This window comes from Aotus nancymaae, unplaced genomic scaffold (assembly GCF_030222135.1).
Source record: "Aotus nancymaae isolate 86718 unplaced genomic scaffold, 86718_ANA_hifiasm-v0.15.2.pri h1tg000008l, whole genome shotgun sequence".
In the NCBI taxonomy this organism is placed as follows: domain Eukaryota; kingdom Metazoa; phylum Chordata; class Mammalia; order Primates; family Aotidae; genus Aotus; species Aotus nancymaae.
Window position 1 is genome coordinate 26,614,963 of NW_026988419.1, and position 22,696 is coordinate 26,637,658.

General features: G+C 39.2%; 1 protein-coding gene across 1 annotated transcript in view; it reads left to right on the forward strand.

Moving 5' to 3' along the window:
• The first annotated feature begins 358 nt into the window (after nucleotides 1–358).
• The window catches only part of DYTN (dystrotelin), a 64,536-nt gene continuing 42,198 nt past the window's right edge, over nucleotides 359–22,696 (forward strand). Inside the window, exons 1-8 of the mRNA XM_012446251.2 lie at nucleotides 359–395; nucleotides 2,091–2,154; nucleotides 7,677–7,751; nucleotides 10,761–10,962; nucleotides 12,690–12,775; nucleotides 13,316–13,416; nucleotides 17,765–17,836; nucleotides 18,094–18,257. Of these exons, the coding sequence (XP_012301674.2) occupies nucleotides 2,136–2,154; nucleotides 7,677–7,751; nucleotides 10,761–10,962; nucleotides 12,690–12,775; nucleotides 13,316–13,416; nucleotides 17,765–17,836; nucleotides 18,094–18,257 (719 nt within the window). The 5' untranslated portion in view covers nucleotides 359–395; nucleotides 2,091–2,135. The remainder of the gene's footprint in view (nucleotides 396–2,090; nucleotides 2,155–7,676; nucleotides 7,752–10,760; nucleotides 10,963–12,689; nucleotides 12,776–13,315; nucleotides 13,417–17,764; nucleotides 17,837–18,093; nucleotides 18,258–22,696) is intronic.

The following is a 22,696-nucleotide window of genomic DNA, read 5'->3' on the forward strand; positions in this document are numbered from 1 at the left end:
TTGGAAGGTGGCAGTTATGTGGGACATGGAGCCCTTCTGACTGCTTGCTGCTCTCTGTGGAATGCCCTGCTCTCAATAGCACCCAGAAGTTTTACCTGCCTCTCCACACATGAAACTGATATGAAAATGGCCCTTGGAAACAAGAGATGTGGGAGTAGCCTTAAATATTCAGGATCTTTATTATTAATGAATGCGCTTCTGTCAGCCCTGAAAACACTGCACTCGCAAATATTACTGTTTTGCATGCAATTGCTGGACAGCCAGAACAAGAAATCAACTCTGCATAGGAATGCTACAACCGGAAACCTGATTTTACTCAGCTTCTGTCTTCCACTACTGCTGAGTCATTTATATGGAGGTTCGACTAGAATGCTTCTCCAGAGAAACTAAGAAAGGTAAGGACCTGGCGTGGAGGCAGATGGATTATATCTTCAGCTGTCCTGTTGACCGTTCAGGAGGCTGGACCCTTCTAAGCCTACTTAGGCTTAGCCATGTTTCTTCTATTGATACAATTCTTCAAAGAAAGGCTTCAGAATCTTGGTCCCACATGTTTAAAATTTCCATTGACTCTGCTCGTCTGTAGCTAATCTACGTGCAATGGTTTTGGCACGCTTCCAGTGTAAAGCTAGCATAACTTCAATTTTTCAGTTAGAATTGTGTAAGGTCAATCAATTGAGCTATTGTTTCTTCTATTAATTGTTTTTCCTCTTCAATTACAGCATTCACTTTTTTTAAAGAAAAAAAAAGCTCATTTTTTTCCTTGAAAATTAATGTGGTTAATCTGTTGCTATGGGCTTTATCTTCCATATCATTTCATCCCTTCTCAAAATGTGTTATACCTCTGTAAACTACTGATTGCTTTTTTCTTTCTTTTTTTAATTTTACTTTAAGTACTGGGATACATGTGTAGGATGTGCAGGCTTTTGACACAGGTAAACATGTGCCATGGTGGTTTGCTGCACCTATCAGCCCATCACCTGGGTGTTAAACCCTGCATGCATTAGCTATTTATCCTGATGCTCTCCCTCTTCCTGCACCCCTAACAGACCCCATTATGTGTTGTTCCCCTCCCTGTGTCCATGTGTTCTCATTATTCAGCTCCCACTTATAAGTGAAAACATGCAGTCTTTGTTTTATGTTCCTGCATTAGTTTGCTGAGGATAAGGCCTTCCAGCTCCACCCATGTCCCTGCAAAGGACATGATCTTGTTCTTTATATAGCTGCATAGTATTCCTTGGTGTAAACTACTGATTTATTTGGGGCATTGTCCCCGTAAACTTTTTGAAAAGCATCAATGATTTCACTATTCTTCTACCAACGCTTCACCATACGTTTGATGTTTGCTCTTGCTTCCATTTTAGTAGAATTCATGTTGCTCTAATGGCTATTTTCAAACTGATATCCTGCTTACTGCTTCAAACTGAATCCTGTTCAGACATGCTTCAACATGTTAGTGTGAGTTTATTTCAGTACAAAAAAATTTTTGAAATCCTTGCCTAGTTTCTTCATAATATACATTTTCCACAAACCCCTCGTGTATGTGTGTTTGTGTGTTGTTTGAACAATAGTTGCAACAAGAAACAATTAACAAAGGTAGCTAATTGACTACTCTTTTAAAAATAAACTATTAACAGAATCCTATTTATACATATACATACGCATATATGTGACAAATTGATAGCTTTCGTTAGAAATTTAATATGTAGAATTATTTAGCATAGTGTCATTAAAAATTTAAGTATTGAGAGCTTCAAAGTTTGTTCTTAAAATTCAAGTAAATTGATATCGTCTTAAAGTAAGAATACAGTCCACTCTTAAAATTATAATGCCTCAAAGGCTCTAAGTCATCACAGTATTAGTTTCAGGAGCTGTTCTCAGTTTTCTGAGAAGCGTGGCCAGTATCGGGAGCCTCTACCTCTACATTTCTCTGTTTTTTTTTCCTTCCAAGATATTTCAGCCTCCCTGAACACCTTGCAGTCACTTTCCACAGGTGACTTTTTCTGCAATGATTTGTTTGGTTGCCTTTTTGTTCCCCTGGCCTCATTCCTCTGCTGCAAAACCTTCTGCTTAAAATACTGGTTCATTTCTAGTTACAGGGACCCACTTGCCATCTGTCATTCCAGGAAATTTGTGAAATGGATCCAGATAAACAAGGTGAGTATTATTGTCAGGTTTCTGAGTATAGTTTGCAAACAGAAAAATTAGACACAGATGTTATATTTTCAGACCTCTGATTTGAAAAAGAGTAAACATTTGGCAATTTTCTGGCTGAAAAAGAAAGTTATTTTATTAAAGTGGCTTTCTCTCTTTTCTAAACAGAAAGCCACCCTGTAGTGAAGAGTATTTGGTCTATTGTCTCGAAAGCACCAAAAATAATCTAACGAAAGTCTTGATGTCAACATAATTGCATTTTAATTGCTATTCAAATATACAAAAACTACTATTTTAGTTTTATTTATATTCATAGTTTACTATTAAAATGACATGATCATATATATTTTAATGTCATGGGTAACTTCACAGTACTGTGTGGTTCCAAAGTTGGGAGAAAGGTCTCACAGCTGTCACCATATGAAAATTTGATAAATGGATATGGAGAAACTAGTTCCCTTTTCTCTAACATCACTGAATGCCAAGTTAGACCGAAAACTGATATGTGGCATTTCTATTGCTGGATCTATTTGCAGCTTTATTCCGCTAACCAGAATCTATATTGTTATCTTACTTGTTTGATACGAAATTGTATACGATCCCTAGTTATTTATCTAAAACAACATTATAAATGATTCCAGTACCTTTGGGTTTTCCAAATATGGACTCTCATATTAATACACTTTACGCAAAGCAGTAGAGAGTCCATTCAACTCGCAATTTTCTTTTTCTAAAGCAGTGTGTCTCAAAATTCACATGCATCAGAATCACCCAGAAGGTTTGTTAATTTGCTGCTAAGTTTGTGATTCAGTGGGTCTGGAGAAGAGTCTGGAATGTGCATTTCTAACAGGTTCCCAGGTGATCTGATGCTGCTCCCTCGGACCACACTCTGAGGACCACTGGCCTAAAGCATCTATTTTGGATCATCAAACTAGATGATGGACATTTGAAAGAATTGTATTACATCCACCTTAGTATCTGTGGAAAACAAATATATTGATGTAGCTAAGCAAAACTAAGAATCCTGATCAAAATATATTTCTCAATCATATTGCTTCCATGAACAAGAACACATGTAGTTTCTGTTACTATTTCTTTAAGCTTCTAAAACTACATTGTTCGTAGCTTTGGGCATGATACATTTGGTAATTTCTTCCTCTCTTGATTGTTTTTTTTTTTTTCATCATCAGAAAAAAAGTGTAAAAATTAGCTTTGAGGAAATGGGTCTGGTGTTGGATCACCTGGGCTGCTCATTCATTTTCCACATTGCACTGTATCACAGCTTGCCATGTTATGCTGTATAGCTTCATCAGATGACGCTGCAAAGCAGAACTTGACAGGAGAGTGATGGCCAGATGGTAGAGCAGCTACAGAGTCACTCCTCCACCAACAGCAGCATCTGGGAGCTTGCAGAGGCCCCTTGTTTGCTGATTCTCTGTATCTGCTTGGTGAATCTGAGACGAACCAGGGCACAAACACTGGCCAATTTCCAGAGGAAAGAAATTTTGGGCATTAAACTGTTGCAAATTATTTCCACCCTACTATGCCTACTCTCTATTTGTTTCCTTTCTCCAGACATAGGACAGAGGTGTTTCTGACATCTCCCATTCTCTAACATTGGCGTCTTGTCTGAAAACTAAACATTTTTAAATCAAATCATGATCATATGCTGATTGTTGATCAGTATACATTCAGAGAGAGGCCTGTAGCATGCTCATACTCCTTCGGGATGGCTCTGTCCTGGTTCAGCGCCGTAACCCCCTCTGTGGCTCCACACAGTGCTTAGTACTCAGTACCTTATGTGTAACAGCTAGGACTTTACCCCACAACACTCAAGGGCAAGAAACATCATTTCCCATATCAAAATCAAGTCACTGTACCTTGATACGGAATTTAGGCTGAGTTAAGTTTGGGAGGGAACCATCCTTGGGAGACAAACAGAAAGCTCTAAGGCTGCTACCTTGAACCTCTGGTCAAGTTCCTGACTGAAGTCCACTGTGACTGCCACTTGTGATGCTCTCTGCTTCTGGCTTTGGGTTCCACTTGAAGACATGAGACTCCATGTCAAGACTGGACACAGAAGTCCTTGTCACACCTGTGGCTGATCTCCATGGCTATACCATGCAGCCATTCCTCCACTCAGGGGTCTGCTAGGAAGGGCAGCCCTGGAAACACCTCCCAGTAAGACATCTCCTAACTTCCCATCTAGGCATCTGCCTCTCCCCACCTTCAGGAAAATTCCAGATTAATTCTTTCATGGGCCTGTCCATACTTTCATAAAAAGGCCTGAGTTGAGTTGATTTCAACAGTGGCCCTTAAACACAAAGACACTGTGAGATCTCCCAAAGGAGTGAAAACAGCTTAGACTTACAGGATGGACACAGGCACATTGCCTTTCCATTCTTTAAATTCTCCCCTTGCTGCAAGAACAAGACAAAATTGAATGTCACCAGCAAATTGTCTTGCCACATATGTTTGAATCAAAGAAATACACCAAGCAGTTGCTTGTTTCATTTTTGCTCAGGGCCTGTTCCAAGGCTGGAGACCTGGCTGTGTTTCTAGTCGCAAAACTCCCCAGCACAGCCTAACTCCTCATTGCCTGAGTTTTATGTGAATAAGCTGACATTACATTTGAAAGTTGCTCCATTTTCCTCAAGGCTTCTTCCTCTGGGCCTCATAAATACGAGTAAGTCTTGGCCTCAGAGCTTGCTTGTGTGTGAAATCCTTGCCTCAGAATGAGCGGTTCTGAGTGTAAACTCTATTTAATTGGAATTCGTTATCACGGGAAATACTGGAGATGCACCGTGGCTTGGCAGTTCTTTTCCAAAGTTTGTGACTGGTTTCCTCTTTCACTCTTCACTAAAACCAGTCCAGATCTTCACCATTCCTCAAGTTTTCTACTCCACCACCTCCTCCTAACTCTAAGTGCATGAACATGCCCTCAACTTTACAAAGAAAACGGAAGCTCTCAGGCCATTTCCCCAGCCCTATCATCATCTCCTTTTATGCCTCCTCTCAGGGAATAAGAGATGGCTTCTTACCAAAGCTAATTCCTTCACCTGTACATTTTCCTCCCTCTCTCTACCGCAGCAATGGGAGCAGTTAGCCATATTACAGTGATTGTGGCAGAAAACTTACCTCAAAAAGGCTGTGTTACCTTATAAAATTAATTACTCAATCAAGAGATCTACTGTACAGCATGGTGACTATAGTTAATAACAATGTATTATATCTTGAAAATTGCTGAGAATAGATTTTAAGTATTCTTACCACCAAAAATAAATGTGAGATAATGTATATGTTAATTAGTTCGATGTAGCCATTCCACGAGTCATATATATTTTAAAGCTTGTTGTACACGATAAATATATGCAATATTTGTCAATTAAAACAAATGAAAATAAATCAAATAACCCTAGGCAGGACAAGCTTTCCTGGGCTGGGACATTGTCACTAGGAAGTGATTTCTCTCCATCCCTAAGTTTATCTCTGCTCACCCTTGTGCATTGATTTCATTCTCAAGCTACACAACCTGACAAGAGAGTGATTGCTGCTCCAATCTACAATTCCAAATTCAAGTCCAGAAAAACAAGTCTGCTTCCCTGATAACTTGAACCAAGAGTCCTTGAACCCAGTTTCATTGGCACATACTTGCCTGACTTTGGTATATGCCCACCTCTGGAGAGTGTGACGGCGCTCTCACTGATTGGCTGGGCCTGGGCCACTTGCCTCCATGGAAGTGGGAGAGTTGCAGTTGACACTACTGGAATTTCATGGACTCAGATTAGGGGGGGTGGTTCACCTGAAGAAAGAAAAATGGATGCTGGGTGGATTCTGGAATCACTCCTGCCTTTGAAAACCAATTTTGATTTTATGTGTTGTTCTAGCTGTGGCTCTCTTGTCTTCCCTTCACATTAAAGATCTTGAAAAAGTTGTCTGGTTTTATGTTTCTCCTCACCTTATACTCAGTGCTCACTCCTCTGCAATTTGATCTTGACCCCCCCATGACTCCACTGAAACTGCTGTCACAAAGACCTCCAATAATCAAACTAGTCATAAAAAGCAGAAGCAATAAATTCCCTTTATATCTGTAGTTTTCAAACTTTCCTTTGCATCAGATTTACCCCTGGGCCTGCTAAGACTCAGGTTGCCCCCTAGATTCTCACCCCAAGATCCTAGCATCGAAGACTTCTTACAGTTTTGTTAGAAATGGTTTTTCTCCCAAGTTCCCAGGCGATGTTGCTGCTACTGCTGGTCCAGGAGCCATACTTTAAGGTCCACTGGTTTATACCAATAATAATAGGTTAGAACAGGTCATTTTAACTGCCTAAAACAAACTAAGCTATTAATGTGTATGATCTTATATAGCTTTATTGAATAGTATTAAAGATAATATGACTAAATGGGGAGATCTACTCTGTAGTTTTTGTTTTTTCTAGATATGAAGACTGATCATTTCAGTCTTAAGCAATGAAAAGCTCTGTTGTAATGTTGTTATATTCTCTTAAATTAAAAAAAAATCAAATTTGGAGGATCAATGGAAAAAAATTAAAATCATGGGTCCTTAAGGGAAGTAAGATAATTTAGGAAATATATTGCCTACATTTTCTTATTTAAAATATGCAAATACCCTTTGAGGAATGTATTATAATTCCCATTTATCTTGATGAAGAAACTGAAGATCAAATGTAACTAGTTTTAAGGAAAAAGGAATAGAACAAAGTATGGCTGGCTCCAGAGTGCGCTCCTCTCCTCTGCACTGTGAAATGGGCAAACACACACTTACTGCCTAGAAGGGTTCAGGAATGCTCGCTACTGTTGTGCTGCTATTGGTGGTGGTAATTCTCAAAAGAAGGTATATTAGTAACTATTTTTCCGATTATAAAAATAACATATACTTTTTATAGAAAACTTAGGTAATATTGAGTAGAGAGAAAATAACCATGAACACTAATAATTCAAGCACCCAAAGATATTCACTGTTAACAATTTGGTAGATGGTACTAGAAGTTAAGCTTCACGAGAGTGAAGCCATCTTCATCTGTTTAGTTGAATGCTATACTTCAAGAGGCCTAGAATCATGCCAGGGCCATACAGTAAGGGCTCAATAAATACTGACTAAATGTAAAAGTAGATGGATAGCTTTGTGGTCTTTTTCATTTATGCATAAATAGATGTGTCCACATATAACTAGAATGTATTTGCAAACATGAATTTATATTCTACATAGTTTTTTTAAATCCTGTTTATTTCAAAGGCCATTGACATTTTATATAAAAAGTTGACAGATGGAGTATTCCCCACTTTTTGGTGGACTGAGAAGGTGAACTCGGTTTACCTGTAGCCCTAGAATAATCTAAGTCTATTATTATTTATTTACAGAAAGAAAAAAGGAACTCCAAACCTTAATTTCCTCACCTGCAAAATAAAGTAAGGTTACATGATCCCTAGGATTTCCTTCCAGGATGTGGGATTTATATAATGAGACAGTACTTTATTCATAATATTTTATGTTTTCTTTACAGATGCTCTTAATAGTATTGAGAATTCCATTTATAGAACAGCCTTCAAATTACGATCAGTGCAAACTCTGTGCCAATGTAAGTATAGGCTCTCCTGAAATATTTGAAATAATCTGAGCTTGATGTGTGATGTAAAATTCATAGAGAAAACAAATACTCCTCCATGCAGCTGACTGCTGGATTCTGGAAGTCTGGACTTGTGCATTTAGCTCATTCGTGACAGAGAAGATGGAGGGATAGAAAGACATCATGTGCATTCAAACCATGTGTAGTTTTCTGATGAGTGATAGAAAATAATTGTGGATTTTTAATTTTTTAAATATTTTTTCCACTTGGTTTCTTCTAGAAAATGTTTTTGGTTTTCTTTTCGGGATACCAATATGGACACAAAATAAAATTACAAAAAAAAAAAGTAGTTTCAAATCTGTACCCATAGGTTTAAGTTTAAAAATATAAAATTTCATCTACCACCTAAGATTTGTGTTTTCAAGTTGTACCTGTGATCTATATACGAACATGCAAAAGTGGGTGCAAATGAATAAATAACCCATGGACCATGAATTTTAAAACTATCTCAAGAATTCCCTGAGAACTGTCCCTTTTGCATTAAATTTATATGTGAATGAATGTATGGTTTTCTTTTCTTTTCTCATACTGTTATCTAGGCAAAATATGGTAAAAACATTTATTCTGTGAAAAATTTCCAAGGTGAAATAAACTGGGTCCAAGCGATGAAAAACACCAGACATTCAGCAAATCTAAAGTTACTGATTTCTCATTGCATTAAAGAAAAATCACTTCATGTAAAATGATTTCTGAAATTTATCATATCAGATCTAAAAGAAGTTATGTTATATATATGACATTTCTACTGAAGGCTGATATTTTAAAATATTTTTCCTCCTGCCTAAAAAGTTATATAGGGCAGTGGTTTTCAAATTGGGGTTCACAAATTATATGTGGATGTAAGGTAGAGCACAAAGGAGTTAGCCAGGTCGGAAGAGGAGGTGCAGGCAAGGTAGGAAGATTCAAAGACCATATCCTCAATAGGAACAACTCCATCGTTCTCTATTTTCCATACTGTGTTTCCTTTTGTGTGTGTGTGTGTGTGTGTGTGTGTGTGTGTGTGTGTGTGTGAGTTGGGGTCTCACTTTGTCAGCCAGGCTGGAGTACAGTGGTAGGATCTCAGCTCACTGCAACATCTGCCTTCCAGACTGAAGGCTGAAATCATCCTGCCACCTCAACCTCCCTAGTAGCTGGGACCACAGGTGCGAGCCACCACACCCTGCAAATTTTTTGTATTTTTAGTAGAGATAGGGTTTTGCCATGTTGCTGAGGCTGTTCTTGAACTCCTGAGCTCAACCGATCCACCCACTTTGGCCTCCCAAAGTGACAGGATTACAGGTGTCAGCCACCACACCCAGTCTTATACCATGTTTCTGTATCAGGTTGCTTTGAAAAATAAATTTTTGGTTTTAAAAACAATTTTATGTAGCTTACTTCTCTAGATAAACTCACGTATGAGTATTGTATTATTTATTATTCCAGGAACAAGTGAAAGGCTAAAAATTTACTCCCAATGATGCTATTTTCCTGGAATTTCTCCCATTAAAGAAAGTTAGCAGCAATTTTTCACATGTCCCCATCATGAACGCCTGAGTATGTACCAGAGTGTAATTTGAGGATGCACATTTTTGAACTTTTTGTTATCTCTGGCATCAGGAACAGTGAATATAAATAATACTCATGGGAAACATTAACAATACACAAAATCCATGGTTGAAAAATGTTACCGAGAAAAGATAACCAAACAAAAATTTAAAAACAGAAAAGTCCCAAACACTGAGATAAAGCATAACATAAGCTCCAAATAGCAAGATCTGGAACACATCGCTGTACAAATCTTGTGGTGAGATTAATGGACACCACTATTATCTGGTTTGGTGTAATATAGACTCTCAGCAGGAGATGAAATCAGCCTGTGTTCAGAACGTGTGGCTGAGGTGACAGGTTTTAACGATAAAAGAGTTTACAGCCTTCACCATCTGCAGCCAGGTTCTTATTTAAGTCACATCCCTGAAACTTGCTCCTCTGTTCCTTAGACTCTCCCCTTAAAAGCAATATCAGAGAACAAATAAAAATTTTTATTATACTTGCTAGATTTCTTATCTGAGGTTGATTTATGAAGTAGAGAGAAACCCAGGGTTTTATGGTTTCACAGGCTGAAGAGTTTTAAATGCCAGGAGCTCTTGGCGCTCTTGACATCCTCACCTCTCAGATGGTGCAAGTGGCTGTTTATTAATTTTGTCTGTCATCCTCTCTCTGCAAGAAGCTATGGGGTTAGCTCTATTACATTCTTGTTTCTATTCATTGCCTTGTAAAAATTTTAGGAGAAGGTGGTTAAAAACTATTCAGTTTAAGAAATAAAGCATTATTTTTTGTAAGCAGCTCTAGTTTTATTAAGTGTCCTCTCTAGATAGTAATACTGATGGGACAAAGCTTTTAAAAAGTGATATAACTGAGTTGCTGAATTCTCCGACTCTTTAGCCTAAAGATCTTTATAGAAGAGTAACTGCTCTTTTACAAAGATCACTGTTTTTTATTTAACTATGGCAATTGCTTTTTAACACACCATATTGCTTCTGAAGCTGCAGACAAGAAAAACTATATTTGAACATGAAAGGTAAATGTATTCAATCCACTTAATGAAGAGTATAAAAATGTTTTCCCCAACTTTTCACCACAGTGTCATAACTTTCTTGGAAAGCTTATTTTTCGTTTCTCACTTCCCTTTTTAACTTCTTTCTATAAAACAAATCTTAGAAACTGTTCTGGTAATAATGTTGTAACTATGCTTTACTAACAGATGCACTTTTCCAAAATCAAATGAATCGCTAGAATAGTAACGCCTGAATTATATACAAGGAATATATGTCCAAATAATGGTCATACTTCATTCCCTGTAAAAGAAAATAACTACTATAAAAAGGCAGTCTTAATTATAAAACACTAAATGACATTTGCTTCATTTGAAGCCTTTTGTTCCCATCAGAAAATAAGGCTCAATTCTTCATTTGCTTCCTACAGTGGACTTGATTGACAGCTCCCTGATTCAGCAGGTCCTACTGAGTCCAAGTTTCTGGGAAGCTCGCAAGTGTTCCCTTTCTCTGCAGCAGCTTTCTCAGGCACTCCAAGAGCTGTTTCAGAGGGCCAGGGAGGAAAACCCCGGACAGGTACATCCCAGAGCTTCGGAACTCACTCTGAGCCTTCTCACGACAATGTACAACAGGTGAGGGTGTGGACGTCGCTCTGTGACCTCAAAGGCAATGTTAGTGGCCAGTGGTCATTTACCATTTGGTGCTGTCTAATATTTGCTTGAGGTTTGATATATAAGAAGCCTTTGTTTGTTTTTCACAAATTTATTCCTCAGGAGTGGAACACAGGAGTAAATGCCTATTCAGTTTTATGAATATAAATGACCATGGATAGCAAAAAGAGGGGGGAAATGCCACATTATTCTTTCCTTTATACAAATTCATTCCTGCTCTAGAGAAGCATACACACCTCTTGCTAGGGCGTTTACAATTCTATATATATATATGTGAAAAACGACACTCTGCTCTTGTTACTGCTAGCTTCTTTGCTCATTTCTTTGTAAATGATTATCAATTTTTTCTTTCTTTCTCTTTTTTTTAGCTAGAATAAGGTTGAAAATCCTGTGCATGGATGGGTAACCTATAAACCAGTTTAGACTATGTCAAAGGGCCAATTACATATACTCTCAAGTCAATAGTTCTGCTAGTGTGTGGTAGGGGTGGGTTTGTTTTTTAAACTGTAAGGTTTCAATTCCTCTGCTCCCTCCTCAATTTGGTTTACCTTACATATTCTCAACTCAGTAGACTTCTTCCTTTAGAATTAACTTTTCAAAAATCATAGTGAATTCAAAACATTTGGAAAAGTAGAGGAAAAAAGTAAAGAAAAAGAAATACATTGTTACCCATCAGCCTGCCTCCCAGAGGCAAGCCCCATTTTAACCACTGGGCAAATTCCTGGTGGTTATTTTCTTTTCTAGTTTTCTTTTTAATTTTTTTTAACTGCCCAAACAATATATAAACCCATTCTCAAGCTATTTTTTCATTTCAGCTTCCTTAAACATTAAGCTTTTAACTGTCATTTCTTTTCTTTTCTCTCTTTTTTTTTGAGATGTTATCTTGCTCTGCTGCCAGGCTGGAGTGCAGTGGCTGTGATTTCGGCACTCTGCAACCTCTGCCTCCTGGGTTCAAGCAATTCTCCTGCCTCAGCCTCCCGAGTAGCTGGGATTATAGGCACATGCAACCAGACCTGTGAATTTTTGTATTTTTAGTAGAGACAGCGGTTTCACTGTGTTGGCCAGGATGGTCTTGATCTCTTGACCTCAAGTGATCTGCCCTCCTCAGCTTCCCAAAGTGCTGAGATTTTAGGCATGAGCTACGACGTCCAGCCTGATTGTCATTTCTATTATCTGTGCCTGTCTCCAACAATCTCCCTGCCTTCGATGAATTGTTTAGTAGGTTTGTAAACTAGACAGCAAGTGGGCAAGGATGATTAGGCTCTGAGAGCCTGTGAATTAGATTTTTCTTTTGCATAAATATTTGTTCCTTTGCTGCCTTTTGGTCCTCCCTTGTCTCTGGTGATTGGTTTCCAGGCAACTGAGGCCTGAGGAAGTGATGCTACCTGCTCCATGAAGACAGGGTATACCCCTACATCCCTGGTGCCTGGTACAAGGCTTAGCACAGAGGAGGCATCCAATACAAATTTTGAAATGACTGCATGAACAAATAAATGACTGGTGAAATATGTTAATTCACCATTTATTTGTTCTGCTAAATTCTAGGTGTGGGATAAGAGGCCATGAAAAGCTAGAACTTATAACACCATATCAGCAATGCCCATTAATAGTTATGGTTTTTATAATCCATGACACCAAAGGTAACGCTGACCTTTTCATTCTTGTCTCTGTATTTTGTCACCATGCAGCACAGAAACAGGTTTTCTCCAGCTTATGCCAGCGGCCGCTGCCCTAATAACCCTCTCAGGAGACAGCCCTCTTACAAAATACCGAGGTAACACACAGAGGACTACACGTGTCCTAAAGTGCAGTGAGCCCCAAATCCCCAACCTGTTATCCTATATCCCCGCCACAAGGCCTTCTTCTTCAGCATGTACTCAGCATGACTTGTGTGTTTATTGAAGAAAAATATTTAAGATTTGAAGAATTTGGAAGTTTTTTGAAATTTACACTTCCTAATTGTTTCTTGGTTGTTCTTGATATTTATTTGTTTAGGGATTATCTAGACACCCGTAATTATTATTGGTTTGAAGACTGGGAGGATTCTCACATTTCCTTTTACCAACCTCATGATCTTCATCATAGATGCACTGAATGATCAAGGGGTCGAAATGTGAATGGATTTTCATTAGTTATCAAATTGTGGTTATTATAAAAAACATAGTTTGGAAGGCCTTCAAAATAGCGAGCCAATAATCAAGAACGTAACTTTCCTTTCTCTTTCCCTTCGTAGCCACAAAGAGACTGTTACTTCAAAGCTACATTGATACATTGCAAGTATTCAATTTAAAGATCTTTCCTCCTACATGTCTAGCTCTTTTTCAGCTCTATGTGGAAAATAGCAGGGGAGGTTATGATTCTGGGGCACGCATGACTCGAAGGGTTTTGAGAAAACTACTAACAGATCTACAGCAGGTAAAGCCCTAATACTTAAGAACTGTACTTTTGTTTCAGTTATTTAGCCACATTTATTATTAAAGAATCTGATGTCTCCAGTGTCAATTTTACCTTTATATCGATCTCCATGCAAGCTCCCTCCTCCATAGCCACTGCTGTTACTTGAGTATAATTTAACTTGTGATCATAAGGTTGTAGTAGGTTATGAGTTATACTCACACTCATGAGGCTAAAGTTAATGGAGCCTATAGATAAGAATTATTTGCATTGCTGTAAGTTTACTACCTGTTAACTCTACTCTCTATAGAGTTGTAAAACAGCCTAGCAAAGACGATGATGTATTTCTCTATAGGTACAGATAATCACCAATGAAAACGTATCCAGTGGTCTCTTTTGCTTATTCCAAAGTGTATAATTTTTCCTTACACTCCTTATACATTTTTCACTGCTACATATTAAAATACTGTGCCCGACATGCCCTGAGTTCTCCATGCCTGACTTCTGCATTTCCATCTATCTACAAGGCCATCGCCTATCCTTTCACTTGACAAACACTACTCATCTTTCAAGATGACTATCATCTGTCACCTCCTTGCTCAAAGCTTCTTTGACTCCCCATGCATAACTTTGTTGCAGCACTTGTCAAATTGCAGCAGATGCTTCCCCACTGGACTATTTCATCTTTATGTCTCCAGTGCCTTGAACAGTGCCTGATACTAAAAGACCTCCAAAAAATATTTAAAGAATGCATAGATGGAGTGCCATGCTGAGTACTCAAATCATTTCCTGTGCTTTAAGAACGTGTTAATTTGATTTTGTTTTTATTCTTACTAGGCAAGGGACTTTAACCTCCTTAAAGTTTTTTTTAATGTTAAAATGACATAAATTGATGTAACCAAGCAAGAACTTCTGCAAATGGATTAAATAGGCTCTGGATTGTCTTGTGTGCAGGTGCTGTTGTCCTATTATACCCTTACCCTTGTTTTCAGGGATGTCTCCATTCTTCCAGCTCCTACAAAATCCCCAAGTAGATGTTTTGTACTGTAAAGACCTAGGAACTTTGTCATTTTTCTCCTGGGTCTGGACCAAGGATTCTGAACTGAAGATAGTCATGATGGGAGTGGGGAGGGATAAGGAGGAAGATAATAAAAATCTCTAGGACAGGGAACATTTCGCCCCTACCTGCACCCCAGGTGTTAGTATGCTCCTGAGAAGGTCTTAGGAAGGCAGAGATTTGCACAGAAATTATCATCCCATTGACTGCTATTATGAACTCAGAAATGGAGTCCCAGAGAAAATTCCAGGCCTCACCACATGATTCAAATCCTCCCCTAAGCATCATAATTATCATTTCAAGTGGTGTCTGCCTGTGTGGTGTGCCATCTAGCCATGTTTAATTCTTCCTAGAACACCTGCAAGAAATTAGTCATTCGGGACATTCATCTGCAAAATTTTTATGCACACCCTTACAGGCAAAAATGTAGGTTGAAACCCACTACAGAAGTGAATTTTCTTTGTACTAGGTTAGAATCACAGAGCTGGTGAGAGTCATTCTACGTTATCCACCCATCTTATTTTACAAATGAAGTAAAACTCCTTTCCCAGGGCTCAAGGACATCAGAGGAGGGTGAATGTTGAATCAGCAACACAGTCTAAATAAGTGGTTCAGTTAATTCATCAGCACTCACAAGCCAAACGATGGGTAATGAGTTATGTTTTCAGACAAAGGCTAAATAACATAGGAAGTAGTTACTTACATTTGACTGGTGACAGGATTATCAATTTAAAGTACAAGCCATCTTGTCACTATTACGCAAATGTTTGTTGACTTCTGCCTGGCTAATTGTCAGCAAAGAGGTTCTGAGTGCCACTTTCCTGATTAGAAGAATGTTTATTCGAGTTGATGGACTCAGCAGGAGGGTCTCTGAGATTACTTCTGAGCTTGCAGGCATTGCCTGCTGACAGCCTGTGCTGTAGAAGACATCAGATGTGAAATTAGGACTCGTGACCAAATGGGAATAAATGGAGGTGACAGGTACATGTATCTGTGCATATAGATGATGTCAGAGCCAAGTCCCTGGCCATCTTGGCAGTCACAAAAGGTTCTTAGTGCCTTAATTGAACGCCTTATGGTGACTGTGGTAGAAAGGTGGAAACCACTGAGTGTGGTGGCACAGATTGAGCCGTTGGAATATATGTAAGGTTGGCTGTGACAAAGCTTTATGAAAACTCCTCAAGAAAGAGTAAGAGTCCTGGAGTGAGACCCCAATTATGCTGCTAAATTGCTTTTTTGACCTTGAGCAAAATATCAAATCTCAATTACTCCTTGCTTTATTTATTTTTGAAAAATATTTAATTGATAATCAGAAACTGTGTGTATTCAAGGTATACAACTTGATGTTTTGAGATACATATACACTGTGTAGTGACTACCACAGTCAAGTGAATTAACCCATCTGTCACCACCATCATTACTATCTTGTGGGATGGGAGGTTTGAGGACACTTCAAATCTGCTCTTGTATCTATTTTCAGGTAAACAATACAGTGCTATTACTAGTTGCCGTGCTGCAATTACATCCACAGAATTTATTCATCTTTTTTTTTTTTTTAAGATGAAGCCTTGCTCTACAGCCAGGCTGGAGTGCAGTGGCGTAATCTCAACTCACTGCAACCTCTGCCTCTCGGGTTCAAGTGATTCTCCTGCCTCAGCCTCCCAAGTAGCTGGGACTACAGACATATGCCACCATGCCCAGCTAATTTTGTATTTTTAGCAGAGACAGGGTTTCACCATGTTGGCCAGGATGGTCTTGATCTCTTGACCTTGTGATCCACCCGCCTCGGCCTCCCAAAGTGCTGGGATTACAGGCATAAGCCATTGCGCCCAGTCCGAATTATTCATCTTATCAAAGTTTCTACCCTTTAATCAACATCTTCTCCTTTATCTTTATCCTCAGCCCCTGGCATCCACTATTCTTCTCTCTGTTTCTATGAATTCAATGTTTTTAGATTCCACATGTAAGTGTGATTGTGCAGTATTTGTCTTTCTGCACCTGGCTTATTTCATTTAGCATATTGTCCTCCAGGTTTATTCATGGTGTTGCAAATGACAGGATTCCCTTCTTTCCTAAGGCTGAGTACTATTCCATTGTATATTACATGCCACATTTTTTTATTCCATTCATCTGTCAATGAACACTTAGATTGTTCCAGAAACCTGGCTGCTATGAAGAGTGCTGCAGTGAACATGAGAGTGCAGATGTCTCTTTGACAGACTGATTTCCTTTCCTTTCATCCCTTGCTTTAAAGAAGGGTAGTGATTACCACCTACCTCAGAGATGGGCATTTCTTAAAATGATATGATATGAAAGTGTTTGGAAAGGTTCTTCTCAAAGCTACTCTAGGCTTGTCCAAAGGTAGTGAGTTATCTCAATAGATGGTTTACAGTCAGTTACAGATTGAACTCCTGGATCTACTCTTTCCCACTTCTCACTACTGTACTTGACTAGTCTTATGAAATATGTATATATACAATAGCAAAGACTTGGAACCAACCCAAATGCCCATCAGTGATAGACTGGATAAAGAAAATGTAGCACAAATACACCATGGAATACTATGCAGCTGTAAAAAAGAATGAGTTCATGTCCTTTGCAGTGACATGGATGAAGCTGGAAGCCATCATTCTCAGCAAACTAACACAGGAACAAAAAACCAAACACCACATGTTCTCACTCATAAGTGGGAGCTGAACAATGAGAACACATGGACACAGGGAGGGGAATGTCATACACTGGGGCCTGTTGGGGGGTGGGGGGCAAGAGAAGGGAGAGCATTAGGACAAGTACCGAATGCATGCAGGGCTTAAAACCTAGATGACAGGTTGATAGATGCAGCAAACCACCATGGCACATGTATGCCTATGTAACAAACCTGCACGTTCTGCACATGTATCCCAGGACTTAAAGTAAAAAAAAGAAGTATGTATACTTTAAAACTCTAAACTTTAAGACAGTATTATTATGATATGCATTTCACAGGTGAACAAAGGCTTAAATGAAGGTTAAAATAATTTGGTATCACAAGAGGTACAACAGAAGGAAGCAGTTTATCACCCCATTGGCAGACTTCCTTCCTTTACCCTCTTCTCTCCTCTTTTTCCCACTTGCTTATTCATTGTCTTAATGCAAACATTGTACAAAACCCACACATTGCTTTTGTTCTCTTGGATTGAGACAGTTCACCTGGTCTCAGATGCCAGACTCTTGTGACTGCACGGCTGTGGGCACCAGTTCTTGGGCCTGCTGCTCCCGGAGGCCACATATTTCTCCACTTTCTAACTGCTGAGATGAGGTTGTCTCTTGCAGATCCCAACTGTCGTGGGAGAGAGTCGTGCTGTGTGCTCTGTGGAAAGTGCCACCCGCAGCTGTTTCCAAGGGGTGAGTGCCTTGCAAATGTCCCTGGAGTTGGGGACAGACATGGTGAATTGGGATAGTTTGCTGACTGATTTAAATTACAGACCTATTATTCCCCACAAACCATCCCAGATAACTGAATTTAGGAGGTAGCCTCACCTCCAGCTTTTCATATGATAAACCTCTTCAGCAGAGCTGACAGAATTATTTTGAGTCAGAGAAGAAAATGAGAATACCAAGTCATGCCTAAAAACACATCTTAGGGTGTCATTGTTTTTCAGGTGTTGAGCCCAGCAATCAAAGAAGAGAAATTCCTGTCTTGGGTGCAATCTGAGCCTCCCATCCTCCTGTGGCTCCCGACCTGCCACCGGTTATCAGCTGCTGAAAGGGTCACTCACCCTGCTCGGTGCACGGTCTGCAGGACTTTCCCGATCATGGGACTCAGGTACGGTCATCAGCAGCGTTGCTCGGATTACCATTCTCCAGATGGGTCTACAGTTTGTGCTGCATGCCTTCAGATTCTTTTTGGGGTCCTCTTCACACATCTGGAATTCAGTTGACTTTTTTGGCTCAATGATTTCTTGGCAAGAGGCATCCTGGTTAATAATGAATTGTCTTTTATCTTCTATAATGGTTGAAATATTAAATTCTTCCACTGATGCATACTGTGACTAATAGACATTTTTATTACTCTAAGGGAAATAAATTTTGCCTTTTTTGGAGGGGGGACAGGGTCTCTATCTGTCACCCAGGTTAGAGTGTAGTGACATTATCATTGCTCACTGCAGCTTCGAACTCCTAAGCTCAAGTCATCCTCCCACTTCAGCCTCCTGGGTAGCTGGGAGTACAGGTGCATGCCACCATGCCCAGCTAATTTTCAATTTTTTTGTGGAGATGAGATCTTATTGTGTTGCCCAGGCTGGTCTTCAACTCCTGATCTTAACTGATCCTCCTGCTTCAGCCTCCCAAAGCATTGGATTACAATTGTGGGCCAATGCATTGGCCTGTCTTTTGTTCCAAAAACAACTTTTAAGTATTTTGGAACCATTCATCCATCATCATCATCATCCTAACAATGCTAATTTTGTTAGGTGTTAGACAAATGCCAAGCTGAGCAGTTCACATGGGTCATTTTATTTAAAATATATTGTAAGCCTATACAAAGGGTTGCATTATTCTCCCCAATTTGCAGAGAAGTTAAATAACTTACATGATTAGCAAGCAGCAGAGGCTGGTGGCCTAAATCCAGAGTCCCTGCTTTGCAGCCATGATGCTCTACTGCCTCCCTGTGCATACAACTGCAAATGAGTCTCAGACTCACAGGGATGATCAGCATGAATGAGAGCAACTCAGCCCGGATCTTCTCTCTACCTGGATCAAAGGCCAGATTTGAGAGCTAGATTTGGGGGTGAGATTCAAATATTTCCATAGCTTTGAGGATAACAGTCAAATCTCATCCTAGAGAAACAGTGTTATCAGTCTCCTGTAAATAAAACCATAGGGAAGTAAAATTAGAGTTATCATTAATAGCTTGGGAGAAAAGAAAGAAACCACCAGGTGTAGGCCAGGTATGGAAGATGCCATTATTCACGATGAGTGAAAAGGGGCTGGAGGTGTGGAAGTACTAAAGCTCTGGAACATCAGGCAGCTGAAAACAAGGCAAAGCTGGGGGTGCCCAGAAGGAGAAGGGGACAAGAGGTCTCAGGCCTCAGCTACTGCTCACTTTGTTCTTCTTCCTTTCCCATGCTTCCTGACCCTAGCTAAGCCAGAACTGAAATATGCTCCCCATGGAGATAAAATAGGTCTGTTTTGTACACCAAGAAACCAAAGATCTCGTTTTAATTTTGCCAAGAAAATGAATTGGGTTTGCAGAGAATTTGCAGGACATAGTGAAACTTCAGTCATGAAAATTCTACCAAGTAACTGAACTTTAAACAATAAAACATATAAAAGGACAGGACTGTTGGAAACCAAGCAAAGAGGAACAAGGAAATCTTCATACTGCAATGAAAAATAAATTATTTATACTGGACAATGGGGAAATTGGAATATGATTTACCATGTTATGAGTACATTATAATCGTTTAACCAACAAGCAAGTATTAGTTAAGGAGCAACTACAGGTCCTGCCCTAGGTCAGGTACAGGATTAACTTTGCAGTTATATAAAACATAATTTTTACATCGAGATATTTTTCAAAGTTATTATATGTAACATAAAGCAGATACTATTTCTATTCTATAGATGACAAAAATTGAGTCTCAAAGAGTTTGAGTGACTTACTTAAGTCACCTGTAAAAACGGCAAAGGCAGAGGGCAAGAAATGCCATACTTTAACTATCTGTTGAGAATGAGAACAGGATTTCTTTGAAATGCCTCCATGTAAACCACATTTCCTCCTAGACACCCAAGGCAATAAACAGGTGTCAATATACAAAGAGCTGGGAGACTTGGGCAAGGCTTTTAACCTCTCTGGACCTCAGGTTTTTTTTTTTTTTTTTTTTTTTTTTTTGGTGTGTGTGTGTGTCTGTGTGTCTGTGTGTGTAAAATACAGCAGGCTAGATAAAATGATGTCTGAGACTTCTTTAGCTCTAAACTCCTGATTCTATTAAAAATTGCCTGGATATACAATAAACCTAACTTTAAACTTGCGTTTTGGGATCTCAAAAAACTCAACCAGTAGCTTTGTTTTTTTGGGAGATGAAGAAAGCCATGTTAGAGCAGAAGCATTTGCAGATCTGCAAGTAACAGGAAGAGGACAAAGATTTGGACTTCTAAAGAAAGAGAAGGTGCAGAGACCACAGAGTAGCCCTAATCCAAGATTGAATTTGTAGAAGGACATGTCACATTTTTGCTGTGATAGCCATGGAAGGTTGAAATGAAATTGGGGGAAAACTTGGGTTCTATATTGGTAAAAACACCAATCTCATTACCCACACAATAACCATTCTCATATACTTGTAGGTAGTTTCAGAGCACTGATGAACAAATTTGAGGATAGAGCAGCATATTATCCTAGACAAGTCCATCGCAGCCATCTAGTTAATGCTTGATAAAGCAGCCAGCATGGATGGCTCATCAAATATTCCTTAAAAATGTTGTTTACTATGTTGTACATTTCATTGAAAAGGTGAATGTCTTCTCATTTATGTATGTTGAACAATTTTAAAAGCTTTCTAAAAATTTTGCAAGGCCAAGAGGATAGGGTTTACTAGCTCCATTTTTCCTTCGTTGAAGAAACTAAGTCATTTATCCAACTTCATTCAACTAATGTTCATTGAAAAACCTACTGTGTACCAGGCATTCTCCTAAACTTAAGTGAGCTTAAGTTTCCATTTCAACTATTTGTATTACTATAAGTAGTAATGGTGGCATTTGAATTCAAACTCAAATCTCTGCCTTGAGGAGTGGTGATGTATTCTCGTGGTTAAGATAGCAGGCCATCAATTCAGATGGTAACCTGGGACTCAAAATCTTCTACTACTTACTAAGTAGTTACATGACTTTGTCCAAGTTACTTAAACTCTCTTTGATTCAGTTTCCTCATCTGCAAAATGAGGGTAATTGTAAGAATACCTGAAATAATTTCCATGGGGATTAATTGCATCAACACATGTACACTGCCTGCACATAGAACAGGCACAAAAATGCTAGCTGCTGTTATAGGCATCCCACTCTATTTATTAATAGCCTGCCATGGGAGTCTGGGTTGGAAGTACAGCAGTGAGCAAGGGTAGCTGAGGGGTGATCTGGAGGCATTTACATTCTCTTGCTCTGCCTCTAAATGACTTTGATCAGACCATCAGATTTTCTGCCATTTGGCCTCAGAAAAATTTCCAGTTTTTTTCCTGCTGTTCTTCAAGGCAATTAAGAGGTCTGATAGATCTGGTGTCCTCTAAACCCTTCTTATTCATCTCAATCTTTGTTATCTTATTCTTTCGATTCTTTCTACTTGGGATTTCCTTTGCTTTAATCTCCAGCCCACCTTCCATGCATAGCATGAGTCTCACTTCTTGCATGAAAACTTTCCAGACCACACCAGCCCATAGGGCTCTCCCTCTGCCTCCCTGCTGTAGCCCTGCTTCTCCACGCCGCTCATTTAGCACTTAATCACACGTCGCCTAATTCTGCAAGTTATTACCTCAACCTTCCATATCACAGTTTTGCAGCAAGATATGAAGTTTAAGAGCACTGGAATCTTGTCATATTTCTTTTTTGTAACCTTTAAGACAGGGGTTGAAAACCCAGATGCTTAAAAGGCAAGGCAAGGCAAGTAGTATATATGAAGGAAATAGGACAGGAAGGGACTATGGCTAGCTCAGAACTGTGTGTCCAGTCTAAAAGGAGCAGCTGCCGCCTGGTTCTCTCCAGCTGTCACCATATGAAGATGGAGCTTTATACTATACACACTACAGTTAGAGAAGAGAATTTAAGTATCAGGAAAAAATGTATAGCTCCCTGTTATTTTGTAGACAAACAACATGGTCCCACTCAAATATACTTAAAAGTTACTGATGATTGCTGGGGCTCACTAGCTCTCCCCTAACATCACAATAGTTTCCTGAGTATTATGGGACACCCCTCCTAACCAGAGTGTCTCAAGAATCTCTCCTCTCCTTCTGACTGCAAAGGGATTTAAGGTTGTCATTTCTCATAAAGAAAAAATCTCCAATGTTGATGGGTCAAGAAACTTGGGTGTGGTGAAGAACTCCCCTCCTTCACTTTATATCTTTCCTACATACAGACTTCTATAAAATGACGAATGCTTATTTTTAAATTTGTTATCTATGGCTTAATTTTCCCCAACACCATACAGGAATGCAGGCCCAATATTATCATATTGTTTAAAAGTTTAAGAGAAGCCAAAACTTGATGTTATTGAAA